Raw genomic sequence first — 23,245 nt, forward strand, 5'->3', positions numbered from 1 at the left:
TCCCTTGTTTATGGAATTCTCTCCCTTGCCTGGTATGGAAAGACCTTTTCATTTTCTGAGGCTAACAATGTAACAAGACTGTTAACCCTGACTCTAGAATTTAGTTGCTGGGTATTTTTCCTGCTGAGCTGAAGGGTTCATCTTATGAAGATCTAAAAATATCCCCGGTCACCAATGCATGGATGGAAATTGATCGACGGAGGAAAAGTTAGGATCCATTCTGCTGAAGTTATTGGACGCTATATCTGGTAACTTACATTAATTGAAATACTGATACACCAGATGAAATTGGCTGGAAGTCTGACTAAAATTATTGTGCAAAATGTTACCCATTTATTTTCTTTTTGGACAGATTTAATTATTGTGTAGATAGTTAATATGTGAATCTGATTACAATTATAAGCCTTTAAACTCATGTGGAAATTATTCTAATCATGTCACCTCCCTTGTTTATAATCATTCTTCTCAAATTGTTTTACTCATTGAAGCAAAAAAACTCAACAAAAATATTCCAAAACATCCCCATGTAACACTTTTTTTAATTAGTTGTGGTGGGTATGGTTTTTTTTAAGGGGAAAAGGCACCCTCTTGGATAAGAATGGTTCATTTCTCCGGCTTCAATATAAATGTTCTCAGATTTAGCAAGGGAGCCCAAGAGGTTTGTTCTATATCTATGGTTAATAGCAAAGTAACTAATGTGGTGAGTCTGGAACATTTGCTCCACTTAGTGGTCGATTGCTTTTGAGTGAATCTCTAATTCTTGATAAGTCATGAGTTCCCGAGTAAAAATTAGCATCGTGTTTTGATCTTCCATATTTCACATATTTTTGGAACAGAATACCAAGTTCACTCTATTTTTCCTCATATGCCATGCAGTCCTCACCCACACGTTTTTGTTTCCCAAACGACAAGAGTAGTACTGCAAATCAAGAACTGCATACATACATTTGGAATAAAGCGTTACACCAAAATAACGCTTCTTTTGGTTTGTTAAAGGCCCTTTCCTTATTAAAGGATGACCATGACATTTTAACCAGTATGTTAAGAGTTGTGCTACACATTTGACACAAACAAAAACAGTGTTAAAATATAGATCTCTTACATCCCGATCCTAAACAGGAAGATGTATTTCTTGGTCAGCACCCTTAGCATTGTAGCCTTCCAGTGTCTGAAATGCTGCTGACGTGCATATGAATGAATGAATAGCAGTCATTACACAAATGTGAAAAAACTATGTTTATTTACAAGAGGTTAACACTGTGTATTATCCATTTTTGAAAATTGACACAATTTCTTAATTTAGCAAAAAATTATGAATGATAGTCATTCAGCAATACAGGCCAGTGCAGGATTGGCTAAAATTATATTGAGCTGAACACATAGTCTTCCCATGAGCAGGAAATCAACTTCAATTGGAATTTTTCATTTGCTGCATTAAAAAAAAAACTCTTTTCTGGTAAGCAGCCAGCAAACAGACATCATCAGCTTGACAAAGTCCAGCTGCTTTTTGCTATCCACAAACTGATCGCATCTTTCTACAAAGAAAGCCTTAAATCCACACGCATCCCATAGGAGGCCAAATGGCTATGACTTCATGGAGGCTTTGCATTAATTCCTGATTAATGCAAAGGAGGCACAACACAACAACACAAGGAGGCAAAGCACTCCAGAGCACAGAAAGCTCACTTAAAGCACATGGACACTTTGTTTCTTCCATGGGCAAGTTCAGGAAATCCTGGCTCATTTTTGCCTGGTTAAGCAGCTGATGCTGTCAGTGTATTTCTCTTTCATTGGGGGTCTGGCCAGTATGACACAGCTAAATGCCTTCTCTTGGTATCAGCTTGGCAACCTGGGCACTTCTTGGCAATCTGGGGTGGGGAGAAGACAACAGAAAAATGGCACACTAGATGACAACCCATTTTAAACAAGCATCTCCACTAAGAGTAGATTTTATGCTGAAGATATTTAACCTGGGCCATCCAGCACCTCACACTGTTTAAGAAACAGTCTACGGCTGTGTAAGCTTTTGGAATCCAAGCTATGGCCTCTGAGCTGAATATATGGAGCATATCTGAACATAAGAATTGCACAATGTATTCTGATTCCAGCATCAGATGTGTGCACAAATGTGTAGTGTGTTAGGATTAGGAGCGGGAGAATCAGTAAGGTTCGCGCGCGTTGAGATTGTCCCTATTTTCACCTCTGAGCGCGGTTCGGCTCGCTCCTGTTCCCAAATGAAAGCTTTTTTTTTTCTTTTCGAACCAAAAAAGTTTGCATTTCAGTGCACACATTTCGAATGTGAGTTTGGGAACTTGCACGCTTTTCTAGAAAATTGCACTCGCATTCGCGGATGGGGCAAATTCAAAGTAAAAATGAACCTAAACAGAATTCTCATACATCCCTAGTTAGGCGGTGACTGGAGAAAGGAAAAAAAAGAAGTATATAAAGCTTGGAAACAATTGGGACATAAAGGAAGAATCTAGGAAATTATTATGTGGGAAGGATGAAGACTTCTGCAAGGCACTAAAGCTCCATCTTCTGGAAACCCTCATAGACTAGTAAGGTTGCAAGGGGCCTGTAAGACTGTCGAGTCCTGCTCTGCCTTCTGAGATTACATGGCACCCATCTGTTTTCAAGTTTTTGTCTAGAACTGTAAAGAATAAGGGCCCAACTAGATGGGCAGGATGCTTACCTGAAACTGTGGTTCTTCGAGTGGTTGTCTGTGACCCCACACACATGGGCTATGTGCCTGTGCAGAACAGTTGTTTGGGACACTCTAGAGCTGAACAGCGTTTAGGCAGGAGTCCTGCCCAACTGCTCTGCACACGCTCTGGGCATGGCTCCTGCCTGCCTCTTAGTTCCAAGTATGCCACAGCAGAGGAATAAAAGAAGGCAAGGCATCAAAGTGGGGAGGAGAGTGGATTGTGTGAGTTCACATATGCCCGGTAAACAACTGGTACTTCTTCTTCATGGCCTCTTTGACTAACAGAAGGAACTGAGAGGAAGGTGGAAGCCATGCCCAGCGCATGCGCAGAGGAGGGAATCCCACCTAAACTTTGTTCAGCTCTAGAATGTTCCAAATGATGTTCTGTGTAGGCACATAATCCGTATGTGTGAGTCACAGAGCCCAGGAAGAAGTAATATTAACTATGTTGCAGACTGCTACTTTAACTGAAGTACTTTGGCCACATAATGAGAAGACAGGAGACCCTGGAGAAGATGCTGATGCTAGGGAAAGTGGAAGGCAAAAGGAAGAGGGGCCGACCAAGGGCAAGATGGATGGCTGATATTCTGGAGGTGATGGTCTCGACCTTGGGGGAGCTGGGGGTGGTGATGGCCGACAGGAAGCTCTGGCGTGGGCTGGTCCATGAAGTCACGAAGAATCGGAAGCGACTGACCGAATAAGCAACAAAAGACTGCTACTTTAGACTGGGGCCACTGTGTTGGCAGAGGGTTAAATCCCCTCTCCTTCCATGCCACAAACCCAATCGAGATAGCACCCCTCCTGCCATTGCTAACTGCCCCAGGAGGAAAGTACCTGTTCTCATGTTGTAAGAACATAAGAGCCGTGCTGGATCAGAACAAAGGCCTATCTAGTCCAGTATTATGTTTGCACAGAGGTCAGCCAAATGCATATGGGAAGCTCACTAGAGGATGTGAATGTAACTGGCTTGTGTTCCACAGCAACTGGCATACTGGCCACTGGTATACAGAGGCATGTATACTGGATGTAATATACAGCCATCACGACTACTAGCTATTGATAGTCTTGTCCTCCATGAATCCATCTAATCCCCTTTTAAAGCCGTCCAAGTTGGTGACCATCATTACATCTTGTGGTAGCGAATTCCATAGTTCGCTTTGTCCTCCCCAGAAAGTAGCTGCTGAGACAAAAGAGGATCCCAGCGGTGATGCCATGCCACTGGTTCTTTGAGTCACCTGACAGAGTGTTGCGTTGGCAGGACTCAGGCTGGCTTATGTTAGAATAGACAAATTCGTGCAAGGATGGTTGTACAGCAGCCAGACAATGTTAAAATAGGGATCCAGGAAATTGTAGCCCAGTTAACGTAACGTCTGCCCTGGGAACCAGCTCTCCTTCAGACCTGATAATGGTAGAAGTACACTTTTATGCATCTTACATTTTCTCCAGAGAATGCATTTAAATGTAGGAAATAACATAAAGCCCATGTAGATGTTTATATATAATGAGGAATGTGTAGGTTTCATGCTCTTCTTGAGCATAAAAAAGTGCTTTTGATAGAGGGGTCTGTAGGATTCTTGGAAATATACAACACCTTCCTGTAATGGCAAGTGCGGTACAAGCAGGAGGAAATGCCTATAAAATATGCATGACAAAGCAGGAAGGAAGTTTGGACATACAACAAAAAGCAATTGGTGTTTTCTTGGATGGGAAGGGATATGACTCGGATATAATGGGGGGAGGGGCAGGGGGGAGAGGCAACAACACGAAGAGTAGTGAAATCAGTAATCTGTACCCAGAATCAGAGGAAGTTCATTTCTTAACCTGTTACACCTTTAGAGAATTTTTGCTTTCTCGTTTCCTTGAACGGATTGCAAAAGAGAAGCAAGAAGCCAGAAATTAAGGTTTTACCTTTGGGGTTTTTGTTCAGTTGGCCACACAGTCCTAGTCTTTCACAAACTTTGCATTTCCCCTCTGAAGTGGCCTATCAATCAATCAATCAATCAATCAATCAATCAATCACATAATGGGAATTTGTTCACTCTGGGATAGTATTTGGTCAAGGAAACTAAACAAGACATGACACTGAGCACATGACTGACCCTTGCATGTTTGTTTTTTGTTTACCAAATAGCAGCTTGAGGTGGGTGGGGTTGATCTCTTGCGGCTGCTATTTGCCTTGGGAGGAAAGCTGCCATTGTCACCAATAGCAGTTTTATTTTTATTTTTTTTGATGGACACTTTTAAGGGTCAATGCAATCTCTGTGTGGCAATTTAAATATAATACATATTAATACCAGTTTATGTAATTGACATTTTCTGAACCTGTATTCACAGACTTGCATCCAAATATCAGGAATTGTAATTAGATCAACCTTTTCCTCCACTTTAGAGAGTCTGGAGAGTTTAGCATTTACCATTATACGTTTGCTTAAAGAAATATACAATTAATTACCATATGCGGGTCATCCCATAGTGTTTTTACATAGGGGTGGCACTGCAATTAAGATTTATACACAGAGTAATGGAAATGTATTAACTTTATTTGAAGGACATGACTGTAAATGTCTGCAGGCCTGAGTATGATTCTACTCTGGAGCAGGTAACCCACGCTTTGTCATTTAATGCCACTGAAGAAGGCTGCAAGTCTGAAATTCAGCTGGTCACTGGAATCCATTACTCACTACGTATATTGGTGATCAGATTTGTAACTTTCTGTCTCACAGTAAGAATATCATTTTGTGAATAACATGTTGAAATGTTTTGTATTTTAAACATTTTAGTTTGTATGGGTGGTAGTGAACAGAGTAAAAATGTGTTGCATACTTGTTGTATGCTGCTTTTTATATTGTTTCATAACTGAAAAAGTCACAGGACCCGGGGAAGAATTTCACTTGCCTACGTAGAAGCCACCGTTGGCTGCTTAGCTCATTAAATTGTCTCTCTCTGCAATTAATTGTGGAACTGATCTGTGGAGGTGTCTCCCCCGCCCTTTGGATCAAAATTTCACGTTTTGGGTGTTTTTTTTTTAAACCCTTTTCAGCAGAATCTTCAAACAGTTTAAACTGATTAACTGATTAAAGTTTGCTGCCCTAACCAGTAGAAAATGTAACGTGAAAGCTGACTCATGTACTTCAAACCAGGATATAAGCTGGTGTCATGGAAAATTGTGCACTGAAATCCTCTGCAAGGTAATCCTCTGAATAAAGCTGACTGGCCAAATGCCACCTGTACCTTCTGAAGACTCGGCCTTTGTCTGACTGCCTGCGGACTGCCTTTCATGTGATGAGAACCCTGTGGCTGCAAAGAACAGGCAAATGACAGTTTCTGAGAGGAAAAAAAAATGTAACAGCATCTCAGCTGAAAACAGATTGTAAAATGTGCAAGTCACTCATCTTTGAAGGCAGGGAAATTAAAGAATGGCTCTTCTACAATACTGCAAAGGCTCTGTTGTAACTGCCAAACTACAGAACATGGAATCATCCTTCAGACAACACTGTTCTGAGAGAAGAGGAAAACAAAACTTGGAAAAGTGAAGCCAACCTTTAAGAGACTCTCCCAGCATGCTTTGCAACAAGTGAAGGCACACAACTGGCATTTAAAAGGCACACTATGCTCAGATTTGCATTTAACACACTGGAATCCTCCTAATATGGAAAAGAGAGAGGGAGAGAGGGAACAAGAAGCTGACCTTCAAAAGAGATGGACTCTTTGACCTTGAGCAATCTTTTTGCAGTTCAAGCACTGCCTTCTTACACAGAGGAAATGCATGCAACTGATGTTGCATGACTTAATATCCTTCAATATTACAGCTGTCCTGGGACTGCAGAGCTGAAGGGAAGCGCACTCTGGTCTCTGCCACTAACCAGGGCACCAGGAGCCACTGAGAAGTTGTACCTCCAAGGAAGGACATCATGGGACGAGGAAGGCCAACATGGTCCCATCCATCAGCCAGAGAAGCAGGAATAGCAGAATAGTAGATTCTAGTACAGGGAGCTACAGGGAGCTTTATTTCCCACACTTCCTGCCAAAAAGCCCCTCCTTGGCTCCGACTGCCAGTTGCTCTGGGACTGTAGAAGCAAAGGGAGAGGACACTGCCCAGCTTCATCCATCAGCTAAAGGTACAAGAGCCTCCGGCTGATATACAAGGAAGAACACTGCAAGGGAAGAGTGGCCTGGCCCAAAGTGGATATAAATGCCCATTTACTGCCTACCACTTAATTCTGGCCTGGAAGAATTTATCCCTCCTTTACCTTTTCATTCTATGCCCCCCCTTTTTCCTGAAAAGCAGTACAATCACTAGTTTTTTTAAGAACAATTATCAAGCTGTCACACCCATGAATGGCAATATAAAAAAACAGGGAGGGATGTATTTGCAGGAAGAAAGCAGAATGCAAGAACAGAAAAGCTAACTAAAGGAAGTGCCCTCTTCTCAAAGTTTGGTTGGATCCGCAGGTGGTGAACCCGGTGCGCCTTCTAACATACAACTAAACATATGAAGCTGACATTAATCCATCAACTTCACTACTGTCTGTTCCAGCTTTCTCCAACCTGGTGCCCTCCACGTGTGTTGGACTGCAACTCCCATTATCCCTAGTCAGCATGGCTGGGAAATGATGGGAGGTACAATCCAACACACTGGAGGACACCAGGTTGCAGAAGGTTGGTCTACCTTTGACTCACAGCAGTTATTCATGGCCTTAGGCAACAAAGACTTTCTTTGCCCTGCTGCCTGAAATCCTTCCACTGGAGATGCTCAATAGTGAATCTGTGATCTGGTGGACACAAAACAGGTGCTCTACCACTGAGCTATGGCATTCATAATGCATTTTCTACATAAGCGGGGCATCCTTTCTTTAGAAGTAAGGGCTTCCATCGGGCCTGTATATACCTACCGCCCACTGGTGAGATGGGTAAGGCGTCAGGATCCGTGGGTGCTCGTAAACCGCTGGGACCTCCCTTGGTCTTCTGTGGTTTCAAGTTGCTTATGGGAGGGGCTGTTCTCTGGATTTTCTCTCCTGCCTCACTCTTGGACGAACCTGCAAAGGATATTTCACAATTACACATCAAAAAGCACACACGACCACATACAGATAGATTTTATTCTATTTATTTATTGCACATCGTTTATCTAGAAATTTCAGTCCTAGTGCCAATGCACTCAGGCAGGGGTGGACAACATGTACGCAAGGACCCATGAAGTGTTGGGTGGTTGGCTGCCCCCCCCTTCCCCCCTGGGATGGGCTGAAGTTAAAGTTCCCCCCTAAAAATATAAACACACACATAGCCTTCCCCCACTCTCAGTCTCTCTCTCTCTCTCCCTCTCTCTCTCTCTCACACACACACACACACACACACACTCACTCACTCACTCACTCCCCACCCCCGACTCCCCCCTTACCTATCCACTCCACAGGGGGATCAGGATCTTAAACCTTCCCTTCCTGGGCAGGGAAGGCTTTCCTCTCCTTGCTGGGAGAGGAGAATTGACTGCTCTAGCCAGCCATACTATGTGCTTTATCTCTGAGGAATAACATTATTGAAAGAGAAACCACAGAATTTGACCACCTCTTCTCTACTTGAGAGGAATCATGGAATGCAGTCAGCTAGAAAGGCAGAAGTTGCTCCAGCCCTCCATACTCCAGCCCTCTCAGTAATGTTATTCTTCAAAGAGAAAACATAAGCATTTGGCGGCTAGAGCAGCAAAATGTCAATTTTAGGCCCACAAAGGAAAAAAGAGTTGTGGAGAGGGGAATTTGGGATACGGGCACCTGTGGCATCTGCAGGCTGCAGGGGACCCCCCCCCCCCGAGGGCTTCATGCAGCCTGTGGGTCGTCCACCCATGCACTAAGGGTAGACAACAATTTAAAATCATACCATTATATATAACAATACATTAAATGAAAATACAATAAAAATGCACAGAGGCAAGGTCTGCAGATATCTCAGACTTAAACAAAATCCACATGAACATTCATATTTAAACAAGTGTTTTGAAAGTACTTGCTCACAAAATACACATTCCTGAATGTATTTTATCTCAAAGTATGCATTTCTAAGCATATTTTATCATAAAATATGCATTTGTATATACATTTATGAGCTGAGAACTGCATGATAAAATTTAGGGAAGTGAAAAATGCAAAGGATAACAGCATTCTGATCCACACGGTAATCGCGAGGTACAGATCAGGTCGGTTTATATCAGAATTTGCAAAAAATACAGTATCCTCCCTTGCAACTGGCTCATTTTTTCTCACCCCCAGTTCCCACATCAAAAAAAAAAAAATGTTTTGTGCCAACTCCACAGAGCTGCTGCAGGGAAAGAAGACAAATCTAGAACGGATTTCTTTGGGGAGGGAGGGAAAGACCATCTCCCAGCCTATTTAGCCCTGGTTTAGTAAACAGATGCTTGTTGAGGAGTGCTCTGAGACAAATGAACAGAAAGCTTGCCTAAGGAAAGGGAGCTACACAGTTGAAGGGGAGTATTTTAATTGTGTAGAGCTGCTAGATAGGAATTCAGAATTCCATCCCAAAGGGTCAAGATTTCCAAACCCTTTTTCAGCAGAGGTGACACTGTGGCAAAAGAAACGTATGTACACATGCTTGGGGAAGTGAAGCAACTCTCAAACCACTTTCAGCTCTCTATAAGCTATTGCCTGTTTCCAGCCTTACTGGGGTTTATATCATACTGCTCCACAATATAGACAGACAGGGTTAATGACACACAAATGTATCTTAGAAAAACATCACGTGGAGATGGTTCTTGTGTGAAGCTCCCCACCTAACTGATCTGAAATGCACCCTCAAATTAAAGGCGAGCTACACTGTAAAGTGAGCATGGAAATGCTAGCAAAATGAGCACCCCAAACCTGGTGTTGGGCTGGCAGCTTTATCCTGACTTTCACTCTCTTCCACAGTGCAGCACGAGCCTCCCAAATCAAGAGGTTGCCTCTCCTGTGCTGGCAGCAGAACCTCCTCACTTTCACAGGGGCAACTCATTCCAGTCAGGTCTCTGCACAGCTGCCTGAACTGGTTCTTGTGATGAGGGCGCACAAACATGGAGAACCCTGCACACAGAAACAACAAACATGGCATGCACACGTAATTAGAGCTAGCTTGTTATAAGCCAGGGAGTTTGAAGAAAAAGGGGATATATCTTACTTCAAAATTTAAAGTTTTAAAAAAGGTCAGAAAGAAAAGAACCCTGGTCACGATCTTCTGCCTGTTCCGGTCTCTAATCACCGTGGCTCTACTAAAGTCAGGAGCATCCGACTTCGAAGACGTTTGTTTTGGGAATGAAGAAATAAGCCTAGCTATACATGCACACAATGGTGAAGTAGATTATATTACATTGCTGTGAACTGCCAGGGAGCTTCGGCTATATGTCAGCACAGAAATGTAACAAGTAAATTAAAAAATAAAGAAATAAATAGAACTATTGTTCTGATTTCTGGATTGGGGCACCTTATGATTAGTTTGGTACTCTGATGCTGAATTTTGTCAGAAACCAAAGATACTATATACTTCCCAATGTTTGCTACATCTCCAATTTCAGAGTAAATATTCTGCATCATTTTTTAGAATAAAAAGAGAAAAACGGCATTGTTAAATCAAAAATGTTTTTGATTTTTGTTTAGAAACTGTTTTTCTGGCATTGTTTTTGGATGGTAAAGATGTAATTTTTGAACCTCAGGTATGAACTCATTGTTAGGGGCAAGTCTTGAAAGCTGATTTGCAACTGGAATTGTATAGTCTATTTCCACCCCCTACTTTTCCCTCTTGAACTTCTCTACAAAATAAGACACTGTTAATTTTACACAGCTTCAGTTGTGATTAAGCAAATAAGGGCACAATCCTATGGAGGGTACTGGAGCACGGAGGGGATCCTTGCCTCCGTGCTCCAGCCACCATTCATTTCTGGCTAGACAGGCGATTCTGCCTGTCTAGCTAGGAAGCCTTGGAGTAGGAGGTGGGGAGGCCACGCGGAGCATAGGAAGCTGTGTAATGCGGCTTCTGCAGTCTCCTTCTCTCCCCACCCCAGGATTGCCCCCCTTTCCCCATCTCCAAGGGCAGAGATGTAGCCAGCATGGAGAAAAATGTCCCAGCTCTGAAGGGGTGGGGGAGGAGAGTGCGGTTTCTGGGCTCTGAGGTCGGAGCTCTGGTTTCGAGGTCAGAGCCCAGAAACCAAAAACTCCTATGTCCCCCAGACACTGTCTAGGGGACACAGGATTGCTCCCCAAAGGTGCAATCCTGTGCATATTTAAACAGAAGAAAGACCTATGATTCCCAGCTGGCTGGGGCATGCTGTGCGTTCTACACCTTTTTGCAGTCTAAACACCTAAAAAAAGATATTGTAGAGCTGGAAAAAGTGCAGAAAAGGGCAACTGAAATGATCAAGGGGCTGGAGCATCTCCCCTGTGAGAGAAAGTTACAACAGCTGGGATTGTTTAGCTTAGGAAAAAGGAGGGTAAGGGGAAACATGATAAAGGTGTACAGAATTATGCATGGTGTGGAGAATGTGGATAGGGAGACATTTCTCTCCCTCTCTCAAAATACTAGAACCCGGGATCATCCTATAAAGCGCATTGGTGGGAGTTTCAGGACAGATAAAAGGAAGACTTCTTCACACAGCACATAGTTAAACTATGAAATTTGCTACCACAGGATGTAGCGATAGCCACCAACATGGATGGCTTTAAAAGGGGGTTGGACAAATTCCTGGAGGAAAAGGCTATCAGTGGCTACTAGTTCTGGTGACTGTGTGCTACTTCCAGTACCAGAGGTGGTGAGCCTATGTACACCAGTTGCTGGGGAACATGGATGGGAGGGTTCTGTTGCACTCATGCCCTGCTTGTGGGTTTCCCGTGGGCAGCTGGTTGGCCACTGTGTGAACAGAATGCCGGACTAGATGGACCCTTGGTGTGATTCAGCATAGCTCTTCTTATGTTCTTATGATTGTGTCCTAAGAATGCAATCCCATGCCTGTCTACTCAGAATTAAATCTCACTGAGTGCAATTGGACTTATTCCCCAGTAAATGGGTATAAGATTTTAGCCTAAAACCCAAGTTAAAGGACTTGGGTGTCTTCCCAGCTCTCGTGCTTAAAACTTCTGAACCTAGGTTTGGACAAATGACACTCAAAAGAAAGTAGTATAAACTTGTCTTTATGAAGACTGGACAAAAGTTTCCAATATAAATCATTATGAATGTAACAGTGCTTAAGGCATTCAATAAGGCATTAGGAAAACCTATCGTAATTCATTCTGATATGGCCACCTCAACAGTTATACCAAATGAATAGGCCAAAGGGAAAGGCTCTGCGTGATAGGTAGCTCAGTGACTAGACGTTACATTTTAAGAATCCTTAATTAGCATAGAAGTGGAATCCACAGAGTTTCTCCTTTTATTTTAAAAAAACACAATGTTTCCTTCAACAACTTTGACCAATCATTTGTTCTCCTTGTTACTGGATGAGTTATTAGGGCTAGGTGGTAAGGCATCCACAAGAATCTGATATAGTTTAGACAGTAGAAGTGTTTGTGATTAGACGTGCTGTCCCTGCATTGCAAACAAATAGCAATCACTCCTAAGGAGTTGTGGGGAGTTACACAGCCTAATTTGTAAAGGTCTGGGCTTTATTTTTTATCATACCTTGCAAAGGATGCTAGCAAACAAAACAATATATTCAGATCATTACTTATAGAAAAGATGTGTTTGAGGAAGCAATCCTATATCCCCTACACAGAGTCTGGGGGACATAGGATTGTGTGGTTTTCTGGGTCCGAGCTCATAGACAGGGCTCCAAGGTCGGCACCAGGAAACTGTCCTCCCTGCCCTCTCCCCCACACAGCCAGTGCAGACAGAACTGCGCCAGCTGCCTCTCTGCACTTGCAAAAGTGTGTGCAGAGATGGGGAAAAGTTTCCGGGGGGTGGGGCAGCAGCCATATGAGAAATCCTATGGCCACCCCAGCTTCATTCTCCCCGTTCCCTGAAGCTGCTGACAGACGGGCGAAATCGCTCTTCTGGCTAAAATGCAGAACGGGAGGTGTAAGGTGCCTCCTGCTTTGCATTGCACTCTTGTACACCTCCGGGTTTGGAGGCTTATGAGTACAAAGGGTGGATCCAATGGGACTGCGCCCTAAATGTCTTATGATTTTCGAACAATAGGAAAAACACTTGTACATATTGAGAAATGGACAACAGGACCTTTCAAAAAATTAATTATTTAAGGCAATACATTTCTGACAGGTTGGCCCAAGTTGCTGAGACAGAAAGCATCTGTCAGGGTTCTCACTGGGTCACAAGCAAAAATGAAAACTTTTTTTATGGAAGCTCAAATTAAAATCTAAGGGAGGTTTCCAACTGTGTCATTATGCTAGCGCAAATGATGTTGCGCTACTAGAAACTAGGCTCCAAACTAGGTGCAACAGGAGAACCCAGCTGAAGTTACGCTTGCGCAACTGGTTGTGAGAGCAGATGTGCAACCAGTTACAAAACCACTTACATAACCAGTTGTGCAAGCTTAAAGCAGAAGCGCTTGTGCAACGGAAAGATTTGGCAGAGGTCTGCTAGCACTATCTTGAGTTTGCGGAATGACGCTGTTGGATACAGCCCAGTGCCCAAGCTTACACAGTGTTAAAGTTATCCAGTTGAATTTAAATTTGAAATTCTGAATGACGAACATGGTGATTTTTGAAAATGGGAAACAGTGGAAGTTTCCATTCGTAGCAGACCTAATAATATAGACCTAATATAATCCCAATATTAATCCCAATCCCTTTTCCTTTTGTGTCATGTCTTACAGATTGTGAGCCTGAGGGCACAGACAGTCTTAATATTCATCTTTGTAAGCCACTCTGGGAGCCTTTTTCAGCTGAAGAATGAGGTAAAAATGCCCCCAATAAAGAAATAATATAACTAGCTCACTTCAATGTGAGCCGCATAAATCAGAGTGGATATTTGGCTGTAACACGCCCGCCCCCCCCCCCCCCCCCCGGCCAAATCAAAGATTCTGGTGGCCTGCGCTGAGGCAGCAGGTTTAGAAATAAACAGCCCCATGTGTTATTTGCCACCAAGTTAATCCCGCTTCTTTACACACACTTTACTTTTACACCTGAGTGGGAAGAATGTGGCTATATGGCCAGCAAACCACCATGAAAAATGAGCAGGCAGGGACTTGCTTTGTAGCAGATGAAAATGTTCTGGCTTTTCTGTGGTGAGGGCTGCCACCACAGACACCATGGCGTTGTAGTCATCCGTCTTCTTGTATGCCGACAGTGCTGAAAAGAAGCTGCTGAAGCTGCTTTTGTCCAGAGCCATCTTGAGGTCGCTCAGATAGGCTGACCGGATTATCTGGTCGCGGCTCTCCCTCAGAGAGTTGGATGATTTCTTGGAGGGGTCATCCATCACATGGGCACAGTTTCCTCCTGAGAAAAAGCACAAGACAGGGCACATAAAGACAGCGTGGGGTGACTTGTATCCTTATCCTTTATGCATGTATGTTCTGTTGTTGTTGTTGTTAGTATTATTTGTTGCTACTGCTCTGAAACAGCTGAAGACAGGATGGAGAGTGATACGTTCCTTGGTATTTTCAAAAAACTTGGAAAAAAGGTAAGAAGCTAAGTAGGTTATCCTAACATTTACAAAATACTAAAGAATGCTCTGGATGAGACAACCTGATGCCAACACTGCTCCTCACATCAGGAAGATAAAGATGTAGCACTACACAAGCGAACTGTGGCACTCTGCAGGTATACAATGTACAGACTTTTGCACAATAGTCTCAGGTGCAAAACTATCCTGCAGATTTGGTTTCATGAGGCAATGTCAAAGGAAAGGCAGGTTGCTTACCTGTAACTGTAGTTCTTTGAGTGGTCATCTGTGCATTCACACGTGGCTCTGCACCTGCGCAGAACCTTGATTCGGGAAACTTCTACAGCTGAGGATCATTTTGGCAGGAACCCTCCCCCACCGTCCTACTGTGCATGTCCCAGCAGGCTCCTGCCCAGTACCTCAGTTCCTTGAGATTGCCTAGTATGGCCTCAAATCTGTGGGTGGGTATCACACCTTGGTACCCAACACTGACATCGATACTGAAGTGGGGATGGTGGCTGAGTTGTATGAATGCACAGATGACCACTCAAAGAACTAATTACAGGTAACCAAGTGTCAGCAAACAAGTGAGCTAAGAAATTGTGTACGTTTAGCAACAGGGTGAGGAAGCCAGGGCAGTCAACTTCTTCCTCCCTACTCACAGTACGTAACTGTAAATAAATAACTATAAATAAATTCCCCACCTTCTCCCAGTAACAACAAAGTTTTCCAGGTAAAACACAATTTTTTTAAAAAAAAACACTTATGAAGGTAGAAAGCCAGCACGGGTGTGGGGGCTATCCAGTGTATTGCACTGAGTGCCACATGTTGGAGCCAATGACAAAGCATGAGTATCTCTGGTGCAAGGTGTTATCACGATATGAAAGTATGCATCTTTGAGACAGGTGGCTACAAATCACACCCCGTGGCAAAGAAGAGGTAATATAGTAACCAGCATGGCTGTATAAAGTTGTTTAAGTCCCTGAGATCCAGTATCGGGTGAAGTCCCCTGTCTTGCTTCGGTATCATGAAGTACTGGAAGAAGAACCTATTGTCGGTACAATAAGGGAGAATGCGTTGGATAACATCCTTTCCCAAAAGGGACTCCGTTTTGACTCAGAGGACATCTGATGGCTGTGTAACTCTCACAATACTGAACTGGAGGAAGGGTCTGGAACTCTATGAGGTATCCCTGCTGGATGATGGTCAGAACCCAAGAGTCTGAGGTTATTGCAGCCCAATTCAGAAGAAAATGAGCCAGGAGAGTTCCAAACAGAGGAGGAGAGGTAGAGGGATGAAGAGATAGTAGGGCTGAGTCAAAACTGTCGTTTAGGAGTGCGTTCCAATTTCCCACAGGACTGGTGGAAACAGCTAGTCAAAAATTGTCTTCTATGCTGCTGCAGAGCATGGAAACTGCAGTCCGTCTGTTGTCTGAGCTGGTACAGAAGCTGCTGGTGATATAATCAGTGAGGCTTATAGGTGGTCTGCTGCATCATCCCCATCTTCTGGGCAGTGGTCTGCCTGCATCACACATACGGGTGATTGACAAGCTGACTTACTGGAGGCCAGCTGGTGAATGCTGGTGTCTCACCGAAGCAGCGAGGACAGGATGGCACGACCAAACTTGCAGCCCTCTTGGGCTTGAACATCAAGTCTATAATGTGTGCTACTTGAAGCCCCAATGCTGCCAATGAACAGGTCCTGCATCCCCGTAAGACAAGCCTACGACCCTCCTTCTCTGCAGATGATGCACAAATCTTTTGATAGTGATCCAAGGAGGACTCTGCTATAATAGAATTAGGCTGGGGGTGCATAAAAAGGAAACCTGCATCGTTCTCTTGGACTCGGTACAGTGATTTCACTCGGTACAGGTGTTTCAAGCTTGGAGTCATTGATGAGAGTGCTCTCCAAGAGTGCTTAACTGTCTGTAACAAAGTTAGCAAAAAGGGAATTGCCACTGGTGCTGAAGCCTCGGTATACACTGCATCAAAGACAGGACCTTGTAGTCTCTTGCTGGGTTGTTGTGTATCGACAAGCAGTGACTGAGCCATTCTTAGGATCTGATCTGTAAAATGCCCTCAAATCCTCTGATGGGAGGCTATGTCTTGGGTGCACTAAGCATCATCCAGAGAGGAGATGGTGGGGAGGGGAACTGATTAATAAGAAGTTGAGTCTGAGTGGTAATCTTTCCCAGACCAAGGGGATGTCTTGGGATCGAGCTGTCTGTCTACTTGCATCTACTGCACCATAACAGCGACCAGTGGTAGAGACCTATCAGGTGAAGTAACAACGGGCTCCAGAAGCGATCCCATTGCTCACAGGTATTCTGTTGTCAAATGTCCATTCATGGGTTCCTTGAAGATACAAATACGAGTGTAGTACCAATCTTCTCATTAGAGCACGGGGAATCAAGTTTCAGTGGTGATTTATTTATTTATTTATTAAATTTATTAATCGCCCATCTGGCTGGTCACCCAGCCCAGGCTCAGGACCTCTTCAGTTACAAGTTACAGGGAGAAAGCAAAATGGCCACTGCCTAAAACGGTTTTTCCTGTTTATCCATGGGTTCCTTGATGATACAGGTATGAATGTGGCACCAATCAAAGTTGGAAGGTGAATGAGCTTGGTTTAGTGATGTACACCTTGGAGGTACTGGAGGAGGTGCCAAGAAAATAGTGTCCACAGGAGGACAGGACACAGTGGCCGATGGTGGCAGTTGGTACTGGGGAGATGTTCCTCCCAAATACCCTGCTCGATCAAAATATGCATCTCGATCCCTATGAAATTACCAGTTGCAGTAATAAGTTCTGCGTATCGGTAAAGACCAATCGGAATATCTGTCCCAATCTTGCACAGTGCACCATGATCTGTCCCTGTCTCTGTCATACTCCCTCCCTCTCTCTCTCTCTCTCCACCTTTCAGAGCGCTCGGATTGGAGGGAATCAGGAGAGTCTTTTTGGTGTGTCATTCCCTTGAGGTGTCAGGGAGGCACTCTACTATTTGGGCCTGAGGACTGTCTGTCTCAAACTGGTGAAGGGTCTTTGATTTCCCCTCCAAAGTCAAGGCCATGTTTCTTCTAGTACTTCTGTTACCAGTGCCAACATTGGTACCGACACCGGCAATGTTGGTATAGGTAAATCCAAGCATGGTGGAGGAGGTGGTGTTGAGCACTTCGGAACCGAGTCATGTGATTTCTTAGAATCTTTCTTTTTCTTCTTCTTTTTCTGAGGGTTGAATGACTGTTTCCACTTATGGAAGGGTGCTTTCAGGGTCCCTACCCCACCGTGGTCAGAGAGCATGAATCCCGAAAACTAACTAATCTACCGGGGGGGGGGGCGTTATACAGAGAGAGAAAAATGACAGGATTAGAAAGAAAGAAAAAGATGACAAGCAAATGACAACTAAATGACAACCTGCAGCAACTATACTAGAAGAAACACTTTGATGGATGAAATTCCCTACTGGGCAACCAGCAAGGCGGTAGAAAGAGAACTGAGGGACCAGGCAGGAACCCACTGGGACATGCGCAGTAGGACTTTAGGGGAGGGTTCCCACCAAAACAATCTTCAGCTATAGAAATTTCCCGAATCGAGGCTTCATGCAGGCGCAGAACCCAACTGTGTGATGCACTGAGACCACAAAGCAGAACTTTAAAAACTGCCTTATCTTGAGTTAGATCCTTGGTCCATCAAGCCCAGTATTGTTAACACTGACTGGCAGCAGCTCTCCAGAATTTCAGGCCAGAGTTTTTCCAGCCTTACATAGAGATGCCAAGGATTGCACCTGGCAGCAGCATGCAAATCATGTGTTTTATCACTGAGCTATGGTCCCTTCATTCTATCCCCATCTCTCTACAAGTTTTTTTCTAATAATAGACACCAATGGAAAAGATGGGAAAAAAACCTCATTGTTGAAGAATGTGTAATGTTTCCTAGGAAACAAAAGTCATCCTATTAGACAGCGCTGAATGATAGTAAAAATGTAAATAAGCCATAGTAAAAATGTAAATAAGCCACTCACTAAAGTACTTAGTTTATTGCTCAACATCAGACGTGCCCTTCTTTCTTGACCAACATTCAAGGCGACTAAAGAAATGTTTCCATGTCCTCACTCAGAAATGGTGAAAGTTCACACGCACCTACAATTTCTTAACCTTTAAAATGAGCTCTTAACTTCTGTGACTACATGCAGGAGAAAAGGTCAGAAGGGTAAGAATAACTTGCAGCAGAATGCTTATATTCCCTTGTGTGTGTGTGTGGGGGGGGGATGACAGCATGTGTGTGTGGGGGGGATGACAGCATGTGTGTCATTTCTTTTATTCTCGTACAGAAGTATTTTACAGAAAAACCACACTGAGAAAACCTCCTGTTTCTAACCTCAGCCCAACGATTCTGCGAGGGTGTGGCCTGAGCTCAAGGGACAGCCTTCTTTCTTTTCGAAACCATCACATGCTGTGCTTCCTATTCTGGTGGTACACAGAAACTGAAAACTACTTCTACCTCTACCACCATTATCATTCTGTACAAAAAGAATACTGGACTAGATGGACCTCTGATTTAATCCAATACAGCTCTTCTTATGTTCTTCTGCATGAAAATGTTCTTATATTCTTTCTCTATGAAAAGCATACCTGTGGCGTCTGACCTGGACGTTAGGTGGGGTCCTCCTTTGTTTAAATGCTGCTCAGAGTCAAGCTGACCAGATGAATTCTCCAAAAAGGTGGTTTTCTTCTCACATTCCTTTTCTAATATCAAAGAGAACCAGACACAGATACTGATTAAGTGAAGGTAGGGGATACTGAAAACACATCAGGGGCAATGCCCCCCCCCCGCCTAATTAAGTCTTAGCAATGTGATCTTATTCTTATATCTTAACATGACTTTTTAAATCTCTTTTTAAAATCTTTTAAGAAATCTCTTTTCTCAGGAATAGGAGAAAGAACTTTGTTAGAGGAGGAAGCCCCTCCCTTGGGAAGAAGTTGTCACTGCCTCCTTGTCTCCCATCCCAGGAGAAGGGATCGCCTCCTGATCTTGCCTGAAAATATACTCAGAGAGCCAGAAACTTTGCCAGGGCTGCCAGTTCCTCACATGAAAGGCTTATCTCACCTCTGTTCTTGGCCAGCAGCAGCCTCTCCTCCCGCAGAAGGCTGTGCTCAGGTTTGTAGCCACAGCCCACTCCGGTCAAGCCACAACAAGCTTCGTTAAACTGCTTTTTGTGCTGTGGCCGAACAAACTGGTAAAATTCTTGCAAGAAGAAGAAGGAGAAGAAAGGTTAAGTCTCGAGTGGAAATTTACGCAGACACTGTCAAGGCACCTCTATGTTCTTAGAAATTTTATTCCTCAATATATATATTTTTGTGCTAGGCCAAAATATTTGTCCCAGCATACTTTCATAGGATTTTCAGGGGGAGGAGGTGGAAATGCCACACAAAGATTGCATTAATCTTCAGGGGATAGGCACACCGAAAAAAGAAGTCATTGTGTGTTTATATATACAGTAGCTTTCTCTCCCCCCATCCTGCAACAACCGAAAGGTCTTGCCGCTCCTTCGCTAAGCAGGGGGTTGGACTCAATGGCATAAATGGCCCCTTCCAGCTCTATGGTTCTAAGTGGCAGCATGGTGTGCTCCTGGGATAGAACATCCCTGTGAATGACGCTACCTCACGATGCGGCATTGCGTCCCAGGAATGTGGTGTGGCCTGGAGCAGCCAAGCTGCTGCTTGAACTAGTGGCAGCCTTTCTTTCTTTTGGTCGAAAAAAATGAATTAATTAAAAAAATTCTCTGGCCACCATGTATTTAAAGGTAACATGAAATTTCTTTTAATTTTCCCATCCCCCCTGAAATACACTGAATACTCCCCATAACCTCTGTGGGAGATGAATGGTCCTACAAAAGGGGAGGGGGGGATATTTAGCACTTATTTTATGTTTTCAGAGCAGTACAAGGAATACTTAAATTACACGCACTGGCCCAAAATTACCACCACATAACCCTCCACAGTTAAGTAGGTTTCAGTTGTAACACGGCTGTATTGCACAAAACAGGATTTCTCCCCTGTATAATCAAGCATGAAGAAAATGCATCTCAGTACAAGTAGGATTAAGCAAGTAAATTGTACAATTGTATATCTGTGGTACTGCAATCTCAGACAAAGCACAGCTTTGATTTCTTCCTTAACAAGCCCAAAACAGCCAGTTCCATGTTTATACAGCTGAAGAAAAAAATGCAAATGCGACCAGCACCAATTTAAGTTTTCTGCATTGTACTGTGCAAAAATGGTAGTAAGGGGAATGCTGCAGCCCTTTCATTAATTACAATCATAGTACTTCATGCAAGAAAAGTAGCAGATGCCCAGTACCTCGCAGCAGAACGTGCTTTTTCTGGTCTTCCATGAAAAGTGCAGTCATCTGTGATAACATAGTGTTGAAGTCATTTGTATTCTTGTACTGCTGGAGGGCCCTTGAGAATGTGTCAAAACTCAGCTGGCTCAGGGATTGCTTCACTGTTGCAATGAAAGCTGCAGCCCTAGCTTTTGGGGGCTCTGAGGGATCTGGGACTTTACCAGCCTGTTGTAATTAAAAATGAGAAAGAAAGAGAGAGAGAGAGAGAGAGAGAGAGAGAGAGGAAAAGACAAGAGAGCAAGGCAAATGATAAAATCCCTTTAACACACTTCCTCTTATCCTACTTCCATCCCCATAGCAATCAATTTAGGGATGCAGGGAGGGCTGAGTTCTCCCTTCTCCTCTGAAGCAATCAAGGGGAGGGGGGAGATTGGGCTCAGAGACAGCAGGCCGCTTTGCACAATCAAGCCACCCACCATGGCTTATTTAAACCATGGTGGGCTGTGGTGTGGGCAGGCAGCTATTTTGAATATTCAAGCTGTGACTGTGGTGTGGCGTCTGAACTCAGCGAAGGTAGGTTGTTGCCATGGTTAATGAACCCATGGACTGTTTAAGGTTTGTGGATGGTTTATAAACCATGCCAACTATCCACTCTCACCGGTTTCAGATGACACACCAAGCCACAGCTGCGGCTTGAATATTCAAAAGTCATCGGGCATGCACCGATGGCTTAAATAAATACATCTGAATATCGAACGCCTGGACACGGCTCATAATGTCGTGTGAACCCGGGTGGCGGGGTTGCATGAAGGTTCAACAACCCGCACATAACCCATGTTCTGTTGTTGGGTTATGTGAGGGTTGTTTATACCTCGCACAACCCCACTGCCAGGGTTCTCACGACAAACCATGGCCAGGTGTTGAATATTCAAAAGGGCCATCGGCACACACTGTACAAACCAGCCCAGTGTGTTCTTGGTGGCCCTCTGCCTCTAAGTCAAATACCCTACACACCACCACCACGACAATAACTTCAGGGATAATTATCTAGGTTGAGGATTTGATGAAGAGAATGCTTCCTCTGAGCCTATTCCCACACTCCCAACAAATGATTCACTGTCAGGCAGGGAAGGGGAGGAGGAAAAAAAAAAGCAATTTCCTCCCTCCAATTTCTTGCAGGTCCCCATATTTTATAAATAGAATGCTAAAGTCCTTTCATCTCTAGAACAACCAAGACTACTTAGCATTCATTAAGGAGGGACTAGTTCAATCAACCAAGAGGGAAATTAATGGTGTGACCGTCTCTCTCAACTCCACTTGTCTGCAGTAGATAATTATTACTAATATGTATATTATGGCAGGGCCGCGGTGGCTTAGTGGTTAAGACGCTGAACTGCAGACTGGAAGGTTGGCAGGACAGCAGTTCGAGACCCGAGTGCTGTGTGACGAAGTGAGCTCCCGTCTTCAGTCCCAGCTCCTGCCAGTCTAGCAGTTCGAAAGCAAGAAATTGCAAGTAGATAAATAGGTACCGCTTCGGCGGCAAAGGTAACAGCGTTCCGTGCACCTCGGTGTTCAGTCATGCCGGCCACATGACCACGGAAGCGTCTTCGGACAGTGCTAGCTCTTCGGCTTAGAAATGGGGATGAGCACCACACCCTAGAGTCGGACACGACTGGTTGGGGACACCTTTACCTTTACATATTATGGCAACTACCCCACAGAAGCTCTTGTAGAGATTTGTACATACACCTAAAGTTTGGATAGGTTGAACTAACTACAGGTTATCTGCTATAGTGTGGATAGAGACACCAGAAAAAGAGAGAGAGAGAGAGAGATGAAGATTATTTCTGCCCTGCCAAACATGACTATGCTTGGAGAGATTATTCTGACTGGCAGTGGTTCTCTAGGGTCTTGGCAGAAGGAGTATTTCCCCATCACTTGCTACCTGAACTTTTACAAACTGGAGATGCAACTGGATTCAACCTGGGATCTTCTGCAGCTAAACCATGTGCTCTACCGCTAAGCTATGGTTATGTCTCCCAATTCCTGAATCTCAGTGTAATGACAGGGTGGCCGTGATATTCTACAGTGCACCCAAAGCCTGATTAACTATGCATTTTGGCAGAAACCAAACAACAGAAACTTACATGTGTATAGAAAAATACTCCTTGCTGGTTTAGGGGTAGCTAACGGTTTTAAAAGGCTGCATTCACCATGCATGGATTCAAATATCCAGAACCCTTTATCTAGGGTTCTTTAAATATCTAGAACCCTTTCATTCTAGGTTCCAGTGCCACATACCAGACTGTCGACTATCTTGATTTTTTTTCTGCCTCCTTTCTGCCCATCCATAAGCTTTTTCTCATACTGAAGGGATAAAGTTGACAAACGTTTTGCCTGTAAAGATAACAGTGTTAATACCATCTCCTCCCTTCCTTCTGGAGCATTTTCTGGACAAAAACATGGCTATCCTGATATCCTTCAAGGACACAGAATGAGTTTTAATCCCAGCAGGTCACACAGCATGTAATAGAAACTTCAAATTTCTGGAAATATGCTTGCTTAATGGAGAGGAATTTGAGAACAAATGGGACAACAATGAGAAGTC

General features: G+C 43.8%; 1 protein-coding gene across 8 annotated transcripts in view; it reads right to left on the reverse strand.

Moving 5' to 3' along the window:
• Positions 1-1,215: 1,215 nt before the first annotated feature.
• Positions 1,216-23,245, reverse strand: part of RTEL1 (regulator of telomere elongation helicase 1) — a 128,800-nt gene continuing 106,770 nt past the window's right edge. For 4 of the 8 annotated variants that reach the window (XM_084854445.1, XM_084854443.1, XM_084854444.1 and 1 more), the window contains 8 exons: positions 22,939-23,034; positions 20,655-20,862; positions 19,402-19,539; positions 18,927-19,040; positions 13,885-14,130; positions 9,574-9,771; positions 7,597-7,740; positions 1,216-1,868 (listed from right to left, as the gene is read on the reverse strand). In XM_084854445.1, coding sequence (XP_084710571.1) covers positions 1,837-1,868; positions 7,597-7,740; positions 9,574-9,771; positions 13,885-14,130; positions 18,927-19,040; positions 19,402-19,539; positions 20,655-20,862; positions 22,939-23,034 — 1,176 coding nt within the window. In that variant the 3' untranslated portion in view covers positions 1,216-1,836. Of the gene's footprint in view, positions 1,869-5,935; positions 6,203-6,244; positions 6,349-7,596; positions 7,741-9,566; positions 9,772-13,884; positions 14,131-18,926; positions 19,041-19,401; positions 19,540-20,654; positions 20,863-22,938; positions 23,035-23,245 lie in introns of all 8 variants that reach the window. The other 4 variants (XM_084854442.1, XR_014790777.1, XM_084854446.1 and 1 more) reach the window with 4 other exon arrangements.

Source organism: Heloderma suspectum, chromosome 4, assembly GCF_057233095.1.
Source record: "Heloderma suspectum isolate Gila_16-S chromosome 4, 16-S_ref, whole genome shotgun sequence".
NCBI classification, from domain to species: Eukaryota; Metazoa; Chordata; class Lepidosauria; order Squamata; family Helodermatidae; genus Heloderma; species Heloderma suspectum.